This window comes from Liolophura sinensis, chromosome 7 (assembly GCF_032854445.1).
Source record: "Liolophura sinensis isolate JHLJ2023 chromosome 7, CUHK_Ljap_v2, whole genome shotgun sequence".
In the NCBI taxonomy this organism is placed as follows: Eukaryota; Metazoa; Mollusca; class Polyplacophora; order Chitonida; family Chitonidae; genus Liolophura; species Liolophura sinensis.
In genome coordinates this window covers 12,679,534-12,699,075 of record NC_088301.1, presented here as the reverse complement: position 1 = coordinate 12,699,075, position 19,542 = coordinate 12,679,534, and the positions used below count along the sequence as shown (strand labels likewise).

At 40.0% G+C, this 19,542-nt stretch overlaps 1 protein-coding gene across 2 annotated transcripts in view; it reads left to right on the top strand.

Annotated features, from left to right (window-relative positions):
• The first annotated feature begins 18,254 nt into the window (after positions 1–18,254).
• Positions 18,255–19,542, top strand: part of LOC135471611 (orexin/Hypocretin receptor type 1-like) — a 36,699-nt gene continuing 35,411 nt past the window's right edge. For both annotated transcript variants that reach the window (XM_064750902.1, XM_064750901.1), the window contains exon 1: positions 18,255–18,564. In XM_064750902.1, coding sequence (XP_064606972.1) covers positions 18,382–18,564 — 183 coding nt within the window. In that variant the 5' untranslated portion in view covers positions 18,255–18,381. The remainder of the gene's footprint in view (positions 18,565–19,542) is intronic.

Genomic DNA, 19,542 nt, shown 5'->3' with positions numbered 1-19,542 from the left:
ATGTTCACATATTGTGCAATTATATCTCCTTTTCTTAAGTCGTTAAGACAATGGTCGCCATCACAGAGCGATTCGCCTATACATCGGGTTTTTTTGCACTGAACTGATGGGTCTGCTGCAGAATAAAATCGTTACATGGTTACGGATCAAGATAATGGAATTCATTATGCAATTATAATGTGCGTATTTTTTAATAGATATTATACATGACTCCATCGAGCTTTATGTACATGCTGATGGTTATACCACTGTCTCAACTTGCCAAATCCCAGATGCCTCCCTTCAAGATCTACCCAGGGAACGTCAACCGTTTGTCACGATTTATGTTAGTTCGTTCATATGTCACTCGGTCAATCCGTAATCATAGAATTTAACTTTATAAATGACGAAGTCGATTACCCCCTACCCCCTACCCCCCCCCCCCCCCCCCCCCCCACCACCACCACCAAAAAATGACTTCGGATTTTTAATGGATCAATGCACTTGTTTCTGGAGCTTAAAGACATTTGCACAGATCACATGAACTCGGATTAATAGTTTCACTGAGAGCGTCTGTGGTCAAGATCATTAGCGTGCTAGCGCGACACAGTGACCAAGGAGCCAGTCACTAATGCGCTCGCTATGAATTATAACAATAATGTTTACTAGATTTCGAAGCTAAAAGCGAAAGCCAATTGTTCTTGCTAAGATTAGTTGTTTCTTCATGTCTTTTGAACATAGCTAAGATCGATAACTTTGTCGAAAAATGCTGTGAACAAAATGTGATATTCAGTGCCAAGTTAAATCAGTTTTACTAGAAAAGGTTAAACCGGGTGGCCTATCCCAACCCATCGATAAGACTATCCGAATGGGCTGAGCTAGAGTGGAGGTCATTGCTCCACCTTATTTTCAGCTGAAATTAGTACATCTCTGAAAATAAGTTCAGCGCATAGAACGGTCCAAAGTTAGCAAGAGACTACTATTTCATGTAATATAACACTGTTTAGTGTATGTAAAACCCAAATTAGGAAAAGCAGTACGCACTGCTTCTCGTTGTAACTGTAATAATATAACACGGTTCTCTGAACCACACCGTGTAACATTTATTCTACAAGATTTAAGTGGACTTCGTTGAAGTGATGTAATTTTTATCATTGACGATGTCTATTGGTAGAACACATAGATTTTGACTAACCTAATGAAACCAGATGAGGACATCTCGCCCTGCGGCACGCTGCATGTTCGCGCGAGAACGGTACCATTCACACTCGATTTGCACCGCCCTCGTGCCGCGTGCCGCGTGACGAGATGTCCTCATCCGGCTTTCTAAACTCATTCCACTGGTGTCAAAGAATTAATTACTTGTTATATTGTTACGGGGGCCTCCGTGGCTCAGTTGGTTAGCGCACTAGCGCAGCGTAATGACCCAGAAGCCTCTCACCAATGTGGTCGCTATGAGTTCAAGTCCAGCTCATGCTGGCTTCCTCTCCGGCTGTAAGTGAGAAGGTCTGTCAGCAACCTGCGGATGGTCGTGGGTTTCCTCCGGGCTGTGCCCGGTTTCCACCCACCATAATGCAGGCCGCCGTCGTATAAGTGAAATATTCTTGAGTACGGCGTAAAACACCAATCAAATCAATCAAAATCAATGTTATATTGTTACAGCTTGTTTTTGTGGTAATGTGGTTACAGTTAAAGCTGGATGCACAAACAGGGTTTTTTTCTCCAGAAAATTTTGAATGATAAGCTATAAAATAACAGCAGCGCCTTTGCTTTAAAATCCATTATGCATTGTTTGATGCCAAAGTAAGTGAAGAACGCTTTTGTCACGTAACTGTTTGTTTTTAGAAAAAAATTAATAAATCAACGAGAAGTCGGTAAATAATCCGCTTTTAACGCAACATCTGGTGACAGTTTTGTGGCAAATTGGTTTTGTTACGAAGCACATGTTACACCTTATACAATGAGACTGAGACTTGATTGTTTGTAAACACTGTTACAAATTCTAACACAAGATTCTGATTCTGGTAATAACTTCATGATCATGGTCACGCGAGCAAGCTTATAATTGCATCAGTTTTCAGGAACTAAAATCAAACATAAAGTTATCTACAACGCTTTATAATGGATGATTTATTATGCGTGACAAATTATAATGTCTGGTGGATGCAAACCATTTTTGGTGGCTAATTAATGATTTTTGTTAACTTGCCAGTTTTGCCTGTTTAGCGAGCCATAATCATTTATGGAGAATATCACTGCTGCGTGCGGTTGCCCATAGACATATGTCCAACAACTAAGAAATAATTATCCCTAGTTTCTCTGTTATGTGATTGGTGAATCATCCTCTGGTCAGCTCTTGTGTCGAGTGTCTCACACATCCGATGCGTTTTTTTTTGGGAGCTCGTTACCATGGGGAGCGCGCGAACGTTGATATCAACTAGCTGTCAAAAAACATGGAGCGAAGTATTATTGTATATTGCCTTGGAGCTCACTAGTTTCCCATGTCGGGATCCACTTTCGGCCTCAGTCGGCATCCCGGCAGACAAGTCAATCTATTCATTACACTGAGAGGATTATGGAATGTTTCTATGAAAAAGAAAGACCTATCTCATGTGCTTTCTTCATTATGTAATATGCAGGAGGAAAACACGGCTGAATCTTCTTATCACTGACATATGTTCGATGTTTGATGATTATTCATGAACTCTGTACAGGTCACCGTAACAAATGACTCATAAAATACATGGCGATATAATTCTTGATTCTTCTTCAGACATCTGCAGACAGATGTTACATTCTGCAGACAGATACTCTGGTCTGTCGACCAAGATTCATCAGGCTCTTAAAATCTGCGGACTGAGTAACTACTGTGAGGTGATAAAGCAACGATATGTTTGATGTCTTGCCAGATGAAATAGCCACATATCGCATACTGGATACGTGACCAGGAGTTTTGATCGATCCGCTTGTCTCATTGGATTAAGAAAGTTATTATTGTGGACATAAATCTAATTTGTAAATTATCAAACGTTTTTCGTCTACATCAAAAGTCTTCACATGCAATCCAATTCCACGCAAATGATAAGCATGTACAATTACAAATTATCGTTTTCCTTAGTTGATGGCATTGCTGGCAAAGCTATCATCAAATATTTAAAGGTCATTGGTCTAATTGTTCGATGTATAATTTGTAGAGATTGTCACAACAGTGCATGATCCGCAATGGTGTATTAACTCGAGTTATCTGAGGTCGACCTGTTGTATAATCCGAGCCGAGATCATACTAGTATACCTTTATTTTCACGTAACAAATGGTCAAAACACACACGGTTGTGCGTCAATCAGTAGACTGTCTTGCTAGAATTAGAAAACCCGTGAAGACAAAATGTAATTCACCTATAAATGAGCACGATTTTTTTCAGGTCGAATATGATTTTGTTCTTTAAATTTCTATTTCAATAGTTTCATTTGTGAACTACGTGAAATAAATCAATATGGTTTATGGTAATTTGTTACGCCAAGGGAATCGCCTCACTTTATGCAAAGAGACATAATGGGTACGTAAGCAAATTTTCAACGTGCGGTGTAGTTTAAAATCAGATCTTTGAATAGACCATCATAATGACTGGAGTAGGAATTTGGCTCTTTAACAGTGTTGCAAAGTTTGCACCCTCGTGCGGATGTGTAACTACTGACTGATGGACTGTCCGGTGCGGGGAATTTTCGAAACGAGAACTGATAATCATGATCATCATCGTGCACTGGTGAAACTTCTGACGACTGCTGCATATGTGTGAGTGCCCGATATGTTTCCTCTTTATACTGTTTACATTTAATAAAAGGGATTTCGGGGGCTAGCTTCATGGAAAGGCTTGATTTTGGATTGCTTTCACAACCATCGACCTTGAGTAAAACGACGGAGATCAGTTCGCCGACTGTATATGATTTATCAGCATAAGGATATAATTCTCTGTATGAACCATGTTGCACCATGAATCCACTAAATATGCTTTTCTTACAACTTGTTGTTGTACCGATGTTAGTTCAGGGGATTCCCCGGTAGAGGGCGCTTTGAATGTAAACATTGAAAACAGTTTCTGTTTTCAGAGGATGCATATACGAACCATCCTATACGGAATAATATAGGATGCCTCTATATCACGTGGGTAAAGGCCATAGGTATATGCTAAAGCCATATATACATTTATATATACGTTTTTCTTGATTATATGAACGTATGAACGTAACGATTAAGATGAACGTATTGTGGTCTTCAGGTTTCAATTAAGGATTGGTTGTTTTTAACTTCTTTTTTAAATGTTGTCATCGTCATATTAAATACCATTCACTGCGTCTTGTTTTAAACATGTTCGATATGGCTGAAATATTGCAGATGTGGCGCTAAGCTACAATTATTCATTCATTCAGACATGTCCTCCGTCTTACGGAGACTAATTACAACATAATAATAACGGATATTCATTAAATTGTATAGGTATGCTCATTTCCCTTACTTACATATCTCAGTAATTAATATACCTCTACATGTAGGTCGTGTTTAATCAATTCTTCAGTAACATGTTTTGGTGGGTGGCAGCTGTACTATCGGGGCCAGTCAGAATACAAATGGAATACTTGGATTCAAACACAAGATATTTTTTAAAAAGGCCATGCATATGGTATCTTTTCCTCTTCTTGAAGAGTTAATTGAAAGAGAATTAAATTACATTGCCGGTTCTTGCTATCCAAACTGTAGAAACAGGTAGGCCTATTATGCCGAACGCACCAGACAAGACACCGAAACCACTCACGTCATATACACATCGGGCTAACCAGTTTTGCTCCAACTTCTCAGTGCTGATCGCCAAGCGAGGCAGCAGCAAGTTCCATGATGAATGCCTTTAGTATGAACCGACCCATGTTTGATTCCAGGTTCCCCGACTTTGAAGTCAACGCTCTAAAACGTAGGCACCGAAGCAGAATTATAAGGTTTGGAAACAGCTGGGGATGATTTGATTTTATGACGGCTCGGTTTCTAAGTTTTTCGCCAGTTATCTGATAACATCAAAGTCTTTTGATTAAAAACCAATTCCGAACCAGCAGGAGTTTTACTTGAGCTTGGGATCACACTGATCAGTATCTAGTCTAGTATCAGTGACCGTTAAGAATTCTCCTCATTTATTTATTTATTTATTTGATCGGTGTTTTACACCATGCTCAAGAATAGTTCACTTATAGGACGGCGGCCATCATTATGGTGGGAGGAAACCGGACAAAGCCCGAGGGAAACCCGCGACAAATTGAAGGTTGCTGTCAGACCATCCTATTTATGGCCCGAGAGGAAGAATTTTCTGTAAGAGAGCATGGTTCTAAATTTTATGAGAATGTTAACTCTTGTATGCCATCGCTACCATACAGTTGTATGTTGGCGGAAAAACTCAAACATGTGAGAATGTTGAGAAAACCAATTACTAAAAGCCGAGTAAAAGATCCAGATGCGCACTAAATACAGAAGCGTGTTGTGTGGTACTCTAATGGCTTAATTACTTGTGGCATGAAGCGTGGGGTACCTTGATGATTTAATTAAATGTACCCATGGTAAAGGCCCAGTAGTCTAATTTCAGATAGTTCCGATCGAGGAGAGAAAAACCAAACTCCAAAAAAGAAATGGAAGTAGGTGAAATAGGTATTGCTTTAATTATTGCTCATATTGTTGTTGCTCTTCTTGTTACTTACATAAACTTTGACTGGAAATTGGAAATTGGAAATTCAGTTTAACATAAAGCATTGAGATTGAATGAACTGACATACAGCATTTGTTATCGGTTTATTTAATTTTTCGTTTACATGCGCCCCAGCTACATCGAGAAAAATCAAACAAAAGTGTTCATTTCAAACTCATCATTAGACTACACATTTAGACTTTAGTTAGCGACATATACATATGTTCGAAAGACTATACTGCCTTTATAATACCAGGTTGGGGGTTTCATTTTTGAGTACATCTTCAGAAGTTGACTTGGGCAGGATTTCGTGAAGATAAGTATTTGACTGATCATGGATAATTTTATGAAAGATGAGCACACGGTAAATTTGACGACTTTGACGTAGTTCGAGAAGAAACCGCACTCTTTGCAAGTTTTTGTAGCTAAGGCGATATTTCTTATTTACATGACTGTATATCAGGATTAGGAGACGTACCAACACGGAGCCCTGTGGTACCCCAAACGAAACCTTAAGTAGGTCAGGCTGTTGTCCCTGACTTACAACTCCTTGTTCTCTTGTTCCAGGTAATTGAGGAACCCATTCAGTAGTTTTCTATTAATACCACAGAGCTGCAGTTTTGCGATAAGATCAAGGTGTTTCGAACGCTTTGGAATTTTTCCCTTTATCAAATAATGGCATGAGTTCAAAGTATAATTCGAGCAAATGGGTAACAGTAGACCCATCCGAACACAGACCCCCATTATAACTTCTGTTTTTCAGGATTTACGAATATAATTCTGTGTATTTTAGAGTGTAAAGCCTTTTTTGACTACCAGCCTGCCGTTTTTGGTGTACAGGTGTATGCTTGGTATCAAAATGCTGGAAATTGTCTAAGCTTTGGGCAGGTATGAGTTTTACTGATGAAAGTTTGAAATTCTGGGCGAGAGGACACAAGGAGATAGGTGGTGATGATCCTGCGAATGACGTCCCCTTGACGTTGCTAGGCACCCCTCCCAGCTGCCAGCATAGAAAGGTCCAGATTTTGACGGTCATCCTATGTCAAGATTTTAGTGGCTTCTTTCTCACAAGCTGGGTCAGGTATGCACCAAACTTGTTGGCCACGGAATGTTTGGGGCTGAGCTACAGCGCTAAATGTTAACATTGTCGCTTATGGAAAATTAATAGGGGTCTGTGGCCATCCGGGTAGAAATCCATGCTGTGACATTGACATGAGAGGCTAGGAGGAGTTAGAGGATGACACCGGTAAATCTACCTAGGGGTAGTATACTGGCTCTATGCTGACTCGTACGTTTATTCCCTTGTTCTAAGAAGGGATAAGCAATAGCATCAGACCACGCTTGAGAGCCCAGGTACTCTATGCATAGAGTATACCGCAGGTCGGATCACATTTGTGCTCAAGCTCCATGCCAACTCGTACTTTGTTACTCTCATGTTTAAGGAAGAGATAGACACTTCCTTACTAAGAATAGTGTTATGAAAAGACGATATGCACCATAAAGTTTTCCCAAATAAATGTACACGACACACAAACATATTTTCAAATACTTTTCTCCTGAAACAAAAGGGTAAAAACAACTAAACACAATACTTTGACATGATTTTAATGTTTTCTGCTCGTTCAAGCGAGGCAGACAAATTGGACTAAAAAAAGCTGCATGTGAATCAAACATTTTCACCATGGCTCTGAACACCGTACAGTTGTCTGATATGATGACACTTGTTTCCATGGCACAGGTTTCTTTTCGGACTTCTGTCTTTGACTCCTCCCGGTGTTACATACTATTTTATCAATTCCTAATGTTTGATCACCCGCCGAGTAGAATGAGTTATTTAGAAGGTTTACCTTGAGGCGATTTAAGGCAGTATGAGTGGAAAAAAATATGAGAGTATGAGAATATGAGAATTTCACTTGGCTGCCGGAAATACTCATTAACTTAAGTTTCCGAAAATATTCTGAAGCAAAAAAAGTCTCATTTTGCATTCCCTGCCAATCAAAACTTTGCTCCACCTACCGGACCGGTGGTCTTGCTTTAAACAGATCTACTTGTAGCGTATAATAATTGCTGCATGCACAGATGCTGCTTGGACGCCGTTGGCAAAGCATTTTGTTGCAAGCGCCTTTATTCGTAGGCAACAGACTCTGCAATAAACCTAGATGTAGAGACGTCTTTTATTCGAAGATTTTAATAGTTATCTTCTACATTTGCCCCAGTATTATCGTGTAACATACATTGTGGGTTTGCTCTGAGGTGATAAAGTAAAAACACAACGCCTCACTGATTTGTAGTCAAGATGAGACTGTTCTTTTACTGAAAAGGGGCACCACTGCATCCAACACGCATTTGTTCCAAATTTGACTTTTATTCTAATCTTATGAAAGAGCATTGTCGTTTGCTTCAACATGAGACTGATCAATTGTAAAAGCGAATCACGCTCGCCTGCTTTACAGGTGTCCCCCACCCCATCCCCCGGACCACTCCCCCCTCCAAAATGAAATAAAATAATTTTCTCTACCCGTAATTATGAGCAAATGAAGAATTATTACCTAAAACCTTTTAAAGATGAAGTTGTGGCTTCCTCTCTTGGCGTACAGCATTGAGGGGAAGTGCAACGACTGGTTGACCAGTATCAGACTAATGACTCTAGTGGGGCGGCTTACTTGCCTTCGGTAAATTTTCTCAGTTAAGCAGCACTAGATAATAGAGCGGGGGAAATTCATCCTACAAAAAGGAGGCACATTTCATGCACTCTTAGAACTCCTTCGTCGTTATATGACTGAAATATTGTTAGGTACAACGTTAAATCCTAATCACTAAACATCGCACTTTCGCACTTTGGAGTTTTCCTTCATATCACTCAACTGAAGAATTATTGATATTGTTCATTGCCTTTTTCAAACCACGACACAAAAGTACGAAAGGCCGAGGCGAAAGTACGAAAGTATCTTTTCCTCGCTATTTAGTACTTTTAATTCTCAATTTTGTACTTTCCTGTATTTCTGAATATAAAACATACGACAGAGCGAGACCACGAAACAGCGATAATAGATGGAATCTTTCCTTTTCGTGGTCTCGCTAGTTTGTATTTTGTAATATGAAGGAAAACTCCAAAGTGTGAAAATGCGATGTTTAGTTGAATCTTGCCCTTTCACACTTTCGTCTTCATATTTGTCTTGAGCTCTGTGAGTTAAAAAGCGGAAGCCAAAAGTACGAAAGGGCGAACTTTGGTGGAATCCCCGAGGTTTTCTGATTTCCGGTTTGCCATGCGATCTGCCAATTAAAAGCAGAAGGCAGAGTTACAAAAGTACGAGGTTTGGTAGAATGTGGACTTTCCTGATCTAAATATGAAGGTCTGGACACAAAAACACAAAGGGCCGAAAGCATGAAACTGTTTGGTGGCAAAAAGTCGTTTTCTTCTTTTGTTCGTTCGCTTCGCCCTGTCGTTCATTTGTTTTGCCCTTTGTCATTTCAGATCTAACCTACTGGTTACTTTATAAATATGTTACCATACATGGAAGGCATGTACATAGGAGACATGCATTGGATACGAAAATGAGTAAGACAACAGTGTAATTTACTGTGTGCTCCAGGGTAACTCACCGCACTTCACAGTTTTGTATACATCACAGGACTGTTTACCATGTAAATCAGGACGATGGGTCTTACTAGATATGAAAGGATCTCTCAGACGATATCGATTAACACTATTCATGAAAACATCGTAATGCGGATCAAATATTTAAAAAATATAAATGCTCTAAGCCACTTTTATATTACGTTTGCGATTTGTCTCATAGATTGGAAGGTAGCTGTAACTGAAAATAGAGCATTCTGCTCTCATACGATGGTGACGATGGTCCATGGGGATCAATACAGTCGCCTCAAAAAAGGCACATTGACCAACCATCGTTGGTGTTTTGTGCACAACTGTCACGTTATGCACATGTACAAAAACGACTGCAAGGGAAGTGAGACGTTGAACTCACTGATGTTAAGGTTTGTACCTCTAGGTCGTTATATCTCTACATTTTCTTCTTTATTAGGGTTCTCCCTTTTCTGTTTATTAACAACAGCTGTCCGTAAATTTTTAGACGGAATCTGTAGAGAACAGCTTTGTTATTTTTAGATTACACCGGAGCATTTTCACCAGCTTACGCAGGTAGTGAACAATTTCGTGCTACCATATGATTTGAAAGCCGTAACAGCTATCTGGCGTTATGACTCCAGACATAGCGCCAGTTAACACGGCCATATGTAAAATACATGCTAACATGCTAAGACTCCATGCTAACCCGTATGTTATTATTCCAATGCTCTGAGAAGGGATAGAACTTGGCACCACATATGACGTGCGAGTTTCCAAACATCCTATTTTAACCAATGCTTTGTTTATTCTTGGTAGAATTTGGTGTATTCAGCGGACAAATGTGTTCAACCTGGACTTTGATCATATTTATATTTTTTTTATCTGCATAAATGCTATCATACTTCACATTAAATGCACTTGATAAGATCTAAAGAACAAATTTACATTTGAGCAAATTTATTAGACATAAATCACATCTTATGTTTACTATAAGGTGTTCTCAAATACAAGTACCAGCCATACAAAAATATTTTCAGACACACTTTTCTTCTGAAACAAAAAGTAAAAAAAAATATAACGCAATGACATGCATCTTTATGTGCTTAGAATGCATGCGTCGAAGCAGATATTCGTATACCAGCCAGTAATCGATATGGACAGTGTAGGTCAGTAATTCCTATGCAAATTTTTATTTGCCAAGCTAGTATATAAGTTGTCAAAATGAAACAAGTATCAAAGTTGAGCTTTCACTGCAACTATATATATATAATCAATGTGGCGATGGAATTCAACACGTACGATAAATATACCGTCCCCCAGCCCTGTCCCTTTTCGGTCTCCAGCCGGACGTCCTTGTGCTGTTGAAGGAATGTGGACGAGAAAGTTGTAAACAAAACTGAATAGAGTCAAGCGTTTGAGAGCAATTATTTACAACAGAAATGCTCAGAGTTTAACAGATTTGATCATTATACCAATGAAAAGTCAGAGAGGCCTAGATATACAAAGTTAACGTTAATAACTGTTTTAAAGTTGTTGCGGCCAATTGGCATGATAACGATGTGTCAAGAGTTGCATTTTGAAACCAGGACCAAGGATATCGTCAAAACTTTCGCCACATGAGAAAGCAAGGTTTAGCTGACATTGACCAAGGGCAAAACAAACCGAGGCTGGTAAAGCAGGCAGACCATGTGGAAAAGGCAGTGACGCACCGCTCCATGTTTATGTAAAGGTATTGCTACCAGAGAAGTACAGCTGTAAAGAAGTTGCTTGTTGAACTCTCAGACAATGATATCCCTCACACAAGATCAAACAAAGAAACACACAATACATATTCTAAATGATACAACATACATGCAGTATCCAAACCAATGTAAACAACAGCAAAATATTGTTTCTTCCGGAGAAGAAACAGATGGAGTCTAAATGGGGAGTCTCAGTTCACAGAAATAAGTAAATCAACAGTTCCTCGTAAATTTCTAAAGTGATAGACAGAATGTTCAAAATCTCTGGTGCTCTGCTCCACGATTGTGTCTAAATCCGCTTAACCCGATGCTAGGGGCCTTATCCTCATACCTTCGAATTAGATCGCCTCGTTGGATATATAAACAGTTGCAATCAAAGAGCATCTGAGATACATAATTTGTTATAGACAGTTGATGTTCTACACCACTTGAATACTGATTTCAATCAGTCGCCTAGAACATACCTTGCGTCATTGTAACGTCATTGAAAACTGTTGACTGCTTCTCTTTTGCTTGACTCCGTCCTGTTTTCGTACTTTATATACTTTCTTAGTGGTTTGTGTTATTCGTCGTTTTGGGAATTGGCCTTGCGATTATGGGTTGACCCCTGGTATACGAATATCTGTTTCGACGCATGCATGTAAACCCATTGAAATTGCCAAATTCTTGCTGGCCTAATTTTATTTCATAATGTTTCTGATGCTTTGATGTGTTAGGAAACGGGTGAAACAATCAACCATCCTTTACACGACCCAGTGAAAAAGTGTTAAAAGTGAAAGGCTGTTGCTCAACGCACCATTAAAGTTACACGTAGGAACAGCTGGAGAGAACATTGATTATGCACAAACAGCTTGCCTTTGAAGCAAAACGTATCTCTCCCAATCCTGACAAAGGATAGGCAGTTATACCCCAAACTAAATACCATTGAAAAGACGCATCCATGTAGATGTGATAGAGACAGCTGTCTTAAGGTCTGTGATCTGTAAGGTCTTATCTGGTACTGTTCATTCTTGACTGATATGGTTTCCTAACAAAATCAAATTGTTCAAATCTCTGCAGAGCGATTTTAGTAGTCAAATATAAGCGTCAAGTCCGACATTCATATACCATTCGCAGTCCGTAAAAGGCGTTCATCGACTAGAGTCGATAATCGCAAGATCCATTTCCAAAACAACGTGTAACACTAACTCCCAATGGCAATGGTATGCAAGAAATAAAGCCGGTAACACACAAGAGAGAAGCGGTCATCAGTTTTCAATGATGCCAGGCAGACAATGAATATTCGAGGAATGAATACCATATTAAAGTTCAAATTCTTAGTGCGTAAATGAGTTCCAGGTCAAATAACAATTAAACAAGTATCTCAGTCGCGCTTTAATTGCAACTGTTCATAAAGGCATCATGCTGATGTAATGAACATGGCTACCTTTACGGCCCCTAGCCCCAGGTTAAGCGGTATAAGATACAGTTTGAAAATGACGAGCGTTACAGGCCCTAACCGATCAGATTGTGATTCAAAAGTAACGGACGATTACGTCTTTCCCGTTAATATGTAAAGATCTCATGCTACAAGAGGCGTCATCTATGATGTTACACGTGACATACAAGATAGACGGTTACACTGGGCAACCAGTGCCATCTATGTTGTTAAATACCATGTAGGTGATAGATATGTACATAGGGATAACAGCGCCGTTTATGTGGATGATTACAATGTAGATCGCCAGAGATTCTGAACGCTCTGTCCATACCTGCCAACGAGAGTGTTATACTCATTGTAAAATTTAAGAAACTTAGAATGATGGCGTTTGATGGAGTATCCTTGACAAACTAGTTTTTGAACTAGCAACTTGTGACGCAGATTAAAGTCATCACAATTAACGCAAGATCTGGCAAATGCGGTAAGGCAAGATAGGTATACACCATATGCAGGACCCTTCGGTATATTGCTATCTAAATAAGGATAATTTACAATATCAAAATCGAAATTATCCCTTTTGTCCCATAGGCGGCGTGAAAGGAGACCTTGTTCGTCTTTGTACAAATACAGATCCAAATAAGACATACATGTGGACATGCTGTGTTATTAGTGTCTTTTATATATCTGCTTATGAGAAGTCCGTGTTGACTGTTTCTAACAACTGAAGAGGCCCGCGATATTATTTTAAAACAGGGTTTACTTATTAAATAAAACTTTGAGTATTGGTATGTTTGTGTTTATGTATATGTGCTCGGACTTTATTTGTCACAATTTGTCAATCTTATGACGACGAGAAGTAATTACATGTAGGTGTATGTACATATACTGTGCCTCCATGTGGCGGGGCGAATCCATGCCGCCAAAGTGCTGCCGCCAATAAAGTGTCTTACCAAAGACACCAGACATGATATCCGATCCATCACCTTATTCAAAACGTACTGTCGTCATGTAGCTGTTGAGGGTGGAACAGCTCAAGGGAGTATCATATCTTCCTAACTGTTTAACACGATCATCAATAATCCGCCATCTGAGGTGGATCCTGGGCTAAGGCCTTCACTAATCGGTGGCTGTCTGACAATCTGGTTTATCTCATGGAACATTGAATTAGCGAACAAATATATCCAAGAATGTATTCACTTTACTAGGTAAGCAATTCATTAACTCCGCACTATGCCCAGCTCAGTGGTAAAGTCCACTGCGTACCACGCCTGCGTACACATAGTTTCCTTGCATGTCAGATATGCTCAGTTCTGCATAGCCAATATTCTCACCTTCCCTTAATGATGCTTTTCAAACAGATGAACCGTTACATGTGCGCTATAGTCGTTTTGCCTAATTATCACATACGAATGATGGATCACTACAGAGAAGCTTTGTACCACAATTTCCCGTGTGGCAACTACGTGTATTTCCAAAAAGTCCGACCCCGTTGACATAATCTCGCTGTCTTCTTTTTATCACATGATAAACTCCTGACATTCACTGCTGCGTCCAGTTGTTCAGACTGTGACTAAGTCGTAGATTGCCCATTGTGTTTCTCGCCTTCCTTAAATCATGAAGTTTATATTGCATGTAACGGTGTGTCTCTTTACGCAGCGAGGCTTGATAATTGTATTTCTATGTAGACTTTAAACCCGAGAAAGCTGTAATATTTTCAGTTTTTAAATATGGTGTAAAATGACGTAAAAATACCCTGCTGTGTTGGAGATTGCTCAGCCTAAGAACGAGACGTGTAGATGGAAGTCGGCACCAACTAGACAAAGACGTGGAGATATGGTACGTCCTAAAACTAGGATTTACAAATACCTCGGAATGGACTACGAAGATACATGTAGTACATCTCCCTCTTTCTTTTAGATGTTAGCATTACGCTTATACTGATGTACTTATATTCAAAGAAAGAACTGTGTGCATAGACAATCAGGCATTAAAACATACACAAACATTACTTCCAACCTTACTGAAATACCCTGCTTTGGATTCTACGTGAAGAAATATTTTCTGACAAACGTACCCATCCGATGCTTTAAAGCCAATACGTTCAACCCTGGTTCAGGTCTAACTGATGCATGATTAGATTTCACATGATATCGCTGAGAGACGGAACAATATAATGCCGTACGAATTTCATTAATAAGAAATCGGGTTGGGCTTCTGTCTCGTCGTGGATACAGTGGTCGAGTTTGAGGTTGCTCAGCATTTCTGCGATGAATCGGAAAGCCCATACAGTCAGTATCATTATCACCATCATCGTCATTAACGTTTCTGTCGTATTGAGGCTAAAAACATTTGAAGAAAGACTGTGGAGTATTTTCAGAGACCGTCAAGATCATGCTGATATCAAGAAACCTTTGACCTTTGTAACAACTAAATGTGTAGATTTAGAACAACTTGAAAACTTGTTCACCTTGTTCTGCTAAACTAGCACATAGTCGCTGGATACCTGACGGCCTGATAGAACGACGCTGATAACCATATTCTTTCATTCTGTGTTTCGCGGCCTGGTTTTTAATTCGAACTGCAGCGTTCGTTGCAGATTTCGGATATCTCGTAACTTGGTGTGGGTTGATCAACCGAACATGTGGTATGAAGTAGATTGACCAGTTGTGATGTGGGCAGTTGTTCGATAATGCCTCAGGAACAATTCTAGTTTCCAGCTTTTCCCTTCTATGACAGATGAACGGATGAACGGCAACGAGTTGTTCAAACCGACAGGGCTCAATATGTCTGAAACCACAAGCAGCGTTCTGTTTTGACTTTATTTCCTGGTTGCGATCAAACTCGGGTCGAATCATCCCAAAGAAATGGTACATGTTTCTAACTCGCTTGACCCTCAGCACTGAGTGTTTAGAGCAAGGAAACATGACTAGTTGGCCCAGTGTCAGTATCATGTGACTGGATGAGGTGTTACGTAAACGATGCCCCTAGTGAATTCAGTTAGGGTTCTATTCAAATTGTTCATGCAAATGCATATATTGTAACAATTTCTAAAAAGACAATGGTTACAGGGTCTGCTTCAACGTCAGAAAAACCAGGATCAAACCCAGGTCGGGTCATACCAAAGATATGAAGGATAATGCATGTTTAAAACTCCCTTTGCGCTCAGCACTAAGTTGTTAAATCAAGGAAACCTGACTGGTTCGCCCGTTTGTCAGTGTGATGTGACTGGCTGAAGTGGCATATCTGGTGTCTTCCGCATAATATTTTATTCCCGGCAGAACTTTGGTGGCATGGTCTCGCCCTATATTATATATGTACACAGTATAATTCAAAGACGTACATCATAGAGAAAAGTTATAAAATGAAGTGATGTTAATTGCAATTTGTTGGACGTCTAGAATTACTCAAAATGCTGTGTTATCACCACCTTTAACCTACTGTAACATTAAAACAATGCAAAGGGGCCAGGTCCAACAGCAAAATCCTGGCTTATGCAGGACTACAATACAATTAAGACACATAGCATATAGAATAAAACCAAAGCAGCGACGACAGTGTGATACCTGACAAATGGTTACACGTAACCGATGAAATACAGCCTCTTGTCGAGTTACCTCAGCGTTTTATTCCAACTGTTCATATGAATGTATAAATAGTAGCACATTACACGTCCCTTAGCACCAAGCCTCATGTTGAATTAGGTAAAAAAATGCAGTGATGTTAATTGCAATTTATTTATTTATTAGAATTGGTCAAGAGTTCCACAAAATTGTGTAAAATTAGCCATTTTGTACTGGGATATGAAGAAAGCGGCACTTTAAACCATTTTTCACGATCAAGTAACACTTGATGTAAACAGTACTTAAGGGAGAGCTCAGGGTAAGTTGATTTTTTATAGCCCCCTCAACGAAGTTAAATGATGGAGGGATACTGGAATCACTCTATCCGTCTGTCTGTGGACACGATTTTGACTTTGCATTTCCTCCGAAACTACTGTGTCGATTTCGATTAAACTTACTATGCACTTGCTTGTCACCTAAACTTGAGCATGCTTAAGTTTAATAGCACTGGCGTATTTATTTTCATAATTTCCTCCATATTGGATTTTGCGCAATAGTGCTTTCCATGTGTTCAGATTTCGCCCATGCATCTTCTCCCAAACTACTCCGCCGATTTCAATGACACTTACCGTACATATTGCCTTTTATCTGAACGTGGGCATGATTCAATTTTTGTTGCAATCGGGTATGTATTTTCATATTTTTTTGCTTGCATTTCCATGTATTCAGATTTTGTCCATGCAACACTTCCCGAAGTATTGAATTTATTTCCATAAAACTTAGCATGCATCTTCCATATAAACCTTGTGCACGCTTAAGTGTATTTACAGTCGGGTATTTATTGGCATATTTACTGCCATTCAGGTACTTAGTGCAACAATGAATTTTCATATATACTGCGTTCTGTACTGATTTTTCCATTCAATCCGGGTGTACCAGCAGTGCAATCAATGGACACCACGAATGGCCCATTTTTTCTTACTTTTCTGTCTTTTTATTTTCGAAATGAGAGATGGAAGGTGGGTATTTTGGGCATCCGGATTCTAATCGATTATATTAATCAATGGGATGAATTTTATCAACCAATTAAAGAAAGTATCAACAGTATGAGATGGCTAAGTTGAAACTAACCTGATTACCGCGATACGCACAAGAGTAATGCAATAATACATACGGCAAAAAATTACCTTGATTAACATAAGTATCCAGATTAAGGCCATTGTCCTAATTACAAAAATAATAAGCTGTTTCAAAGGTCACTTTACCTCAAAATAAAACATTTATCTAACCTTTGCCTATTCCCTCTTCTCGGTAAAAAGCATGTTATTCACTGAGTCTTTGTAAGTTCCTATCTATATAGGCGATGCTAATTGTTAATTGTGCCATTTTCAGCCTCAACGTATATCGTAATTTCTGTAGCGCCGTGCAACTGGTACACTCCTACATTGAGCTGGTAAACTGGTATTTTGACCCAGTTCACTTCTGACGCAGTATTAGTACTGAATGTTAGCTTAATTTTTCAGCCAGGCCTTTCCTCGATGCATTCATAGAAGTGTATCTACTATCGATGCAATCCTCCATCAAAGCAAAACACAAAGTAACTCCCTGTGGCTCATACAGAAGAAGACAAGAAGACAAATTCGGTTCTCTCCCAAATGATCTGCAGTAACTACACTACACTGGCGGACTGTCACTTAATTATACAGATTTAAGTTAAGCCATTATCATGTATGCTCATGGGCCTATAATGATGCTAGCATCATACATTCGCTTCCTGTCATCGTATTATCGCTTTGTGTCATCGTGTTATCTCTTCGTGCCGTTGTGCCATCGTATGGTACGATAATGGCGGTATCCGGCTTCCATACCTAACTGTTGTATTCGATAGACGATAGGCCCACACTTGATGTCAGATGAGGGTGTAAAGGAAGTCTTAAGCTAGTGGCTGCACTCTGTGATAAGCGCTACAAGAAACAGACGATATATGTGTTGATCGTTCCTGAAAGCTCCCCGGGAGCCTGTTTGCTAGATTCACTCTGCCAGCGGCCCCGGCTAGCGTGCGCCCACCCGCCTAACCTATAAGTGTGCATCTCGTCTACACCAAGACAGAGAGATATAGGTACCCCCATCGACGGTCGACCTGTAGCGACACCCAGGGATAGTCAGCCAGTTGCAGAAGGAAAGCAACGCGATAAACATGAATACCTCTAACTCTTCGACATGTGACGGTTACATATCGGACGACGGATGCGAGACATGGGAAAAAGTCTTGCACGATGTCAACATATACTTATTACCAAAATGGGAGGGATGGGTGTTTATTGTCCTATTTGTGGTGGTGTTCGTTTTCGGAACCGTCGGTAACATTATGGTGTGTGTCGTTGTTTTAAGCTACTCCCACATGCGCTCCATCACCAACATCTTCATCCTCAATCTCGCCGTGTCGGATTTACTGGTGCTCTTCATCGTCCTCATCCCCACCATGATACAGGACATTTTTAAGTCTTGGCTCTTCGGCGATGCCATCTGTCCGATGGCGAACTACTTGCAAGTAAGATGTTAATTCTTTTATCTTTCCTTGTTTAAATTCAATTTTCAACGCTGGTTGAGGAAAATAACAAGACCAGTTTTCAGCTGCCGCAAGCAGTTCTGTTACTCACTCTGTCTTTCCGTCAGTATTTTGAAATGAGCCGTTCACAAAACGAAGGGCTTGAAAGCAAGATATCGCAGCTATTGCAAGCTTGCATTTGTTTCTTGCGTCTGATTGTTTCTAGGTCACGTCTTTCAGTAATAATGTATAAAGTACAATGGCATGTCCTGATTCGGTCTGCTGGGTGTCGCGGTAAGTTTAGTGTACATACCTCGTTAGCAGACCGAATTTTAAGCAGCGAAACTGTATGATCGTCGGCAAGTAACCTTTGCAAACTTCTGTCTCCTGATGCACGATATAAGCACGTAAAACTCCTTTCCTATACTGTTGTCCATAGTCTATAACATTGACTAGGCATTTTGAGCGAATGGTTATGATTTATCGCCACTTCGGCAATATTGCAGTCATAGTGTGGCGTTGTTAAACATGTTTAAAAGATTCACCTTAAGACCAGATCGGATGTGGACGTTCTCTTCACCAGGCCCACACGGGAAAGTTCTAGGTTAGTCGCCTTTTACCCCAAGTTTGCATATAGGACTGAGGTCAGCATGAACTGGACTTGAACTCACAGCGAACGTAATGGTGAGAGACTTCTGGGTCATCTCGCCGCACTGCCCTCCCATCCTACCACCCCCCCACCTCCCACCCCCCACCCCCACCCCCCACCCCCCACCCCTGAGCTGCGGCTGCCCCCGCTACGTTTGTATAAACAGGTGACATTGTAAATAGTGGTAAATAGTAAAACGATACAAACTTTGTCTATATAATTTACAAAACAACTGTTGTATATTACTGACTGCAGAACCGAATAGCAAAGACTTGATATATAAGTTATTAGCTTATATAGACTGTGGGAGTACCCTAATTTCTACGACACTA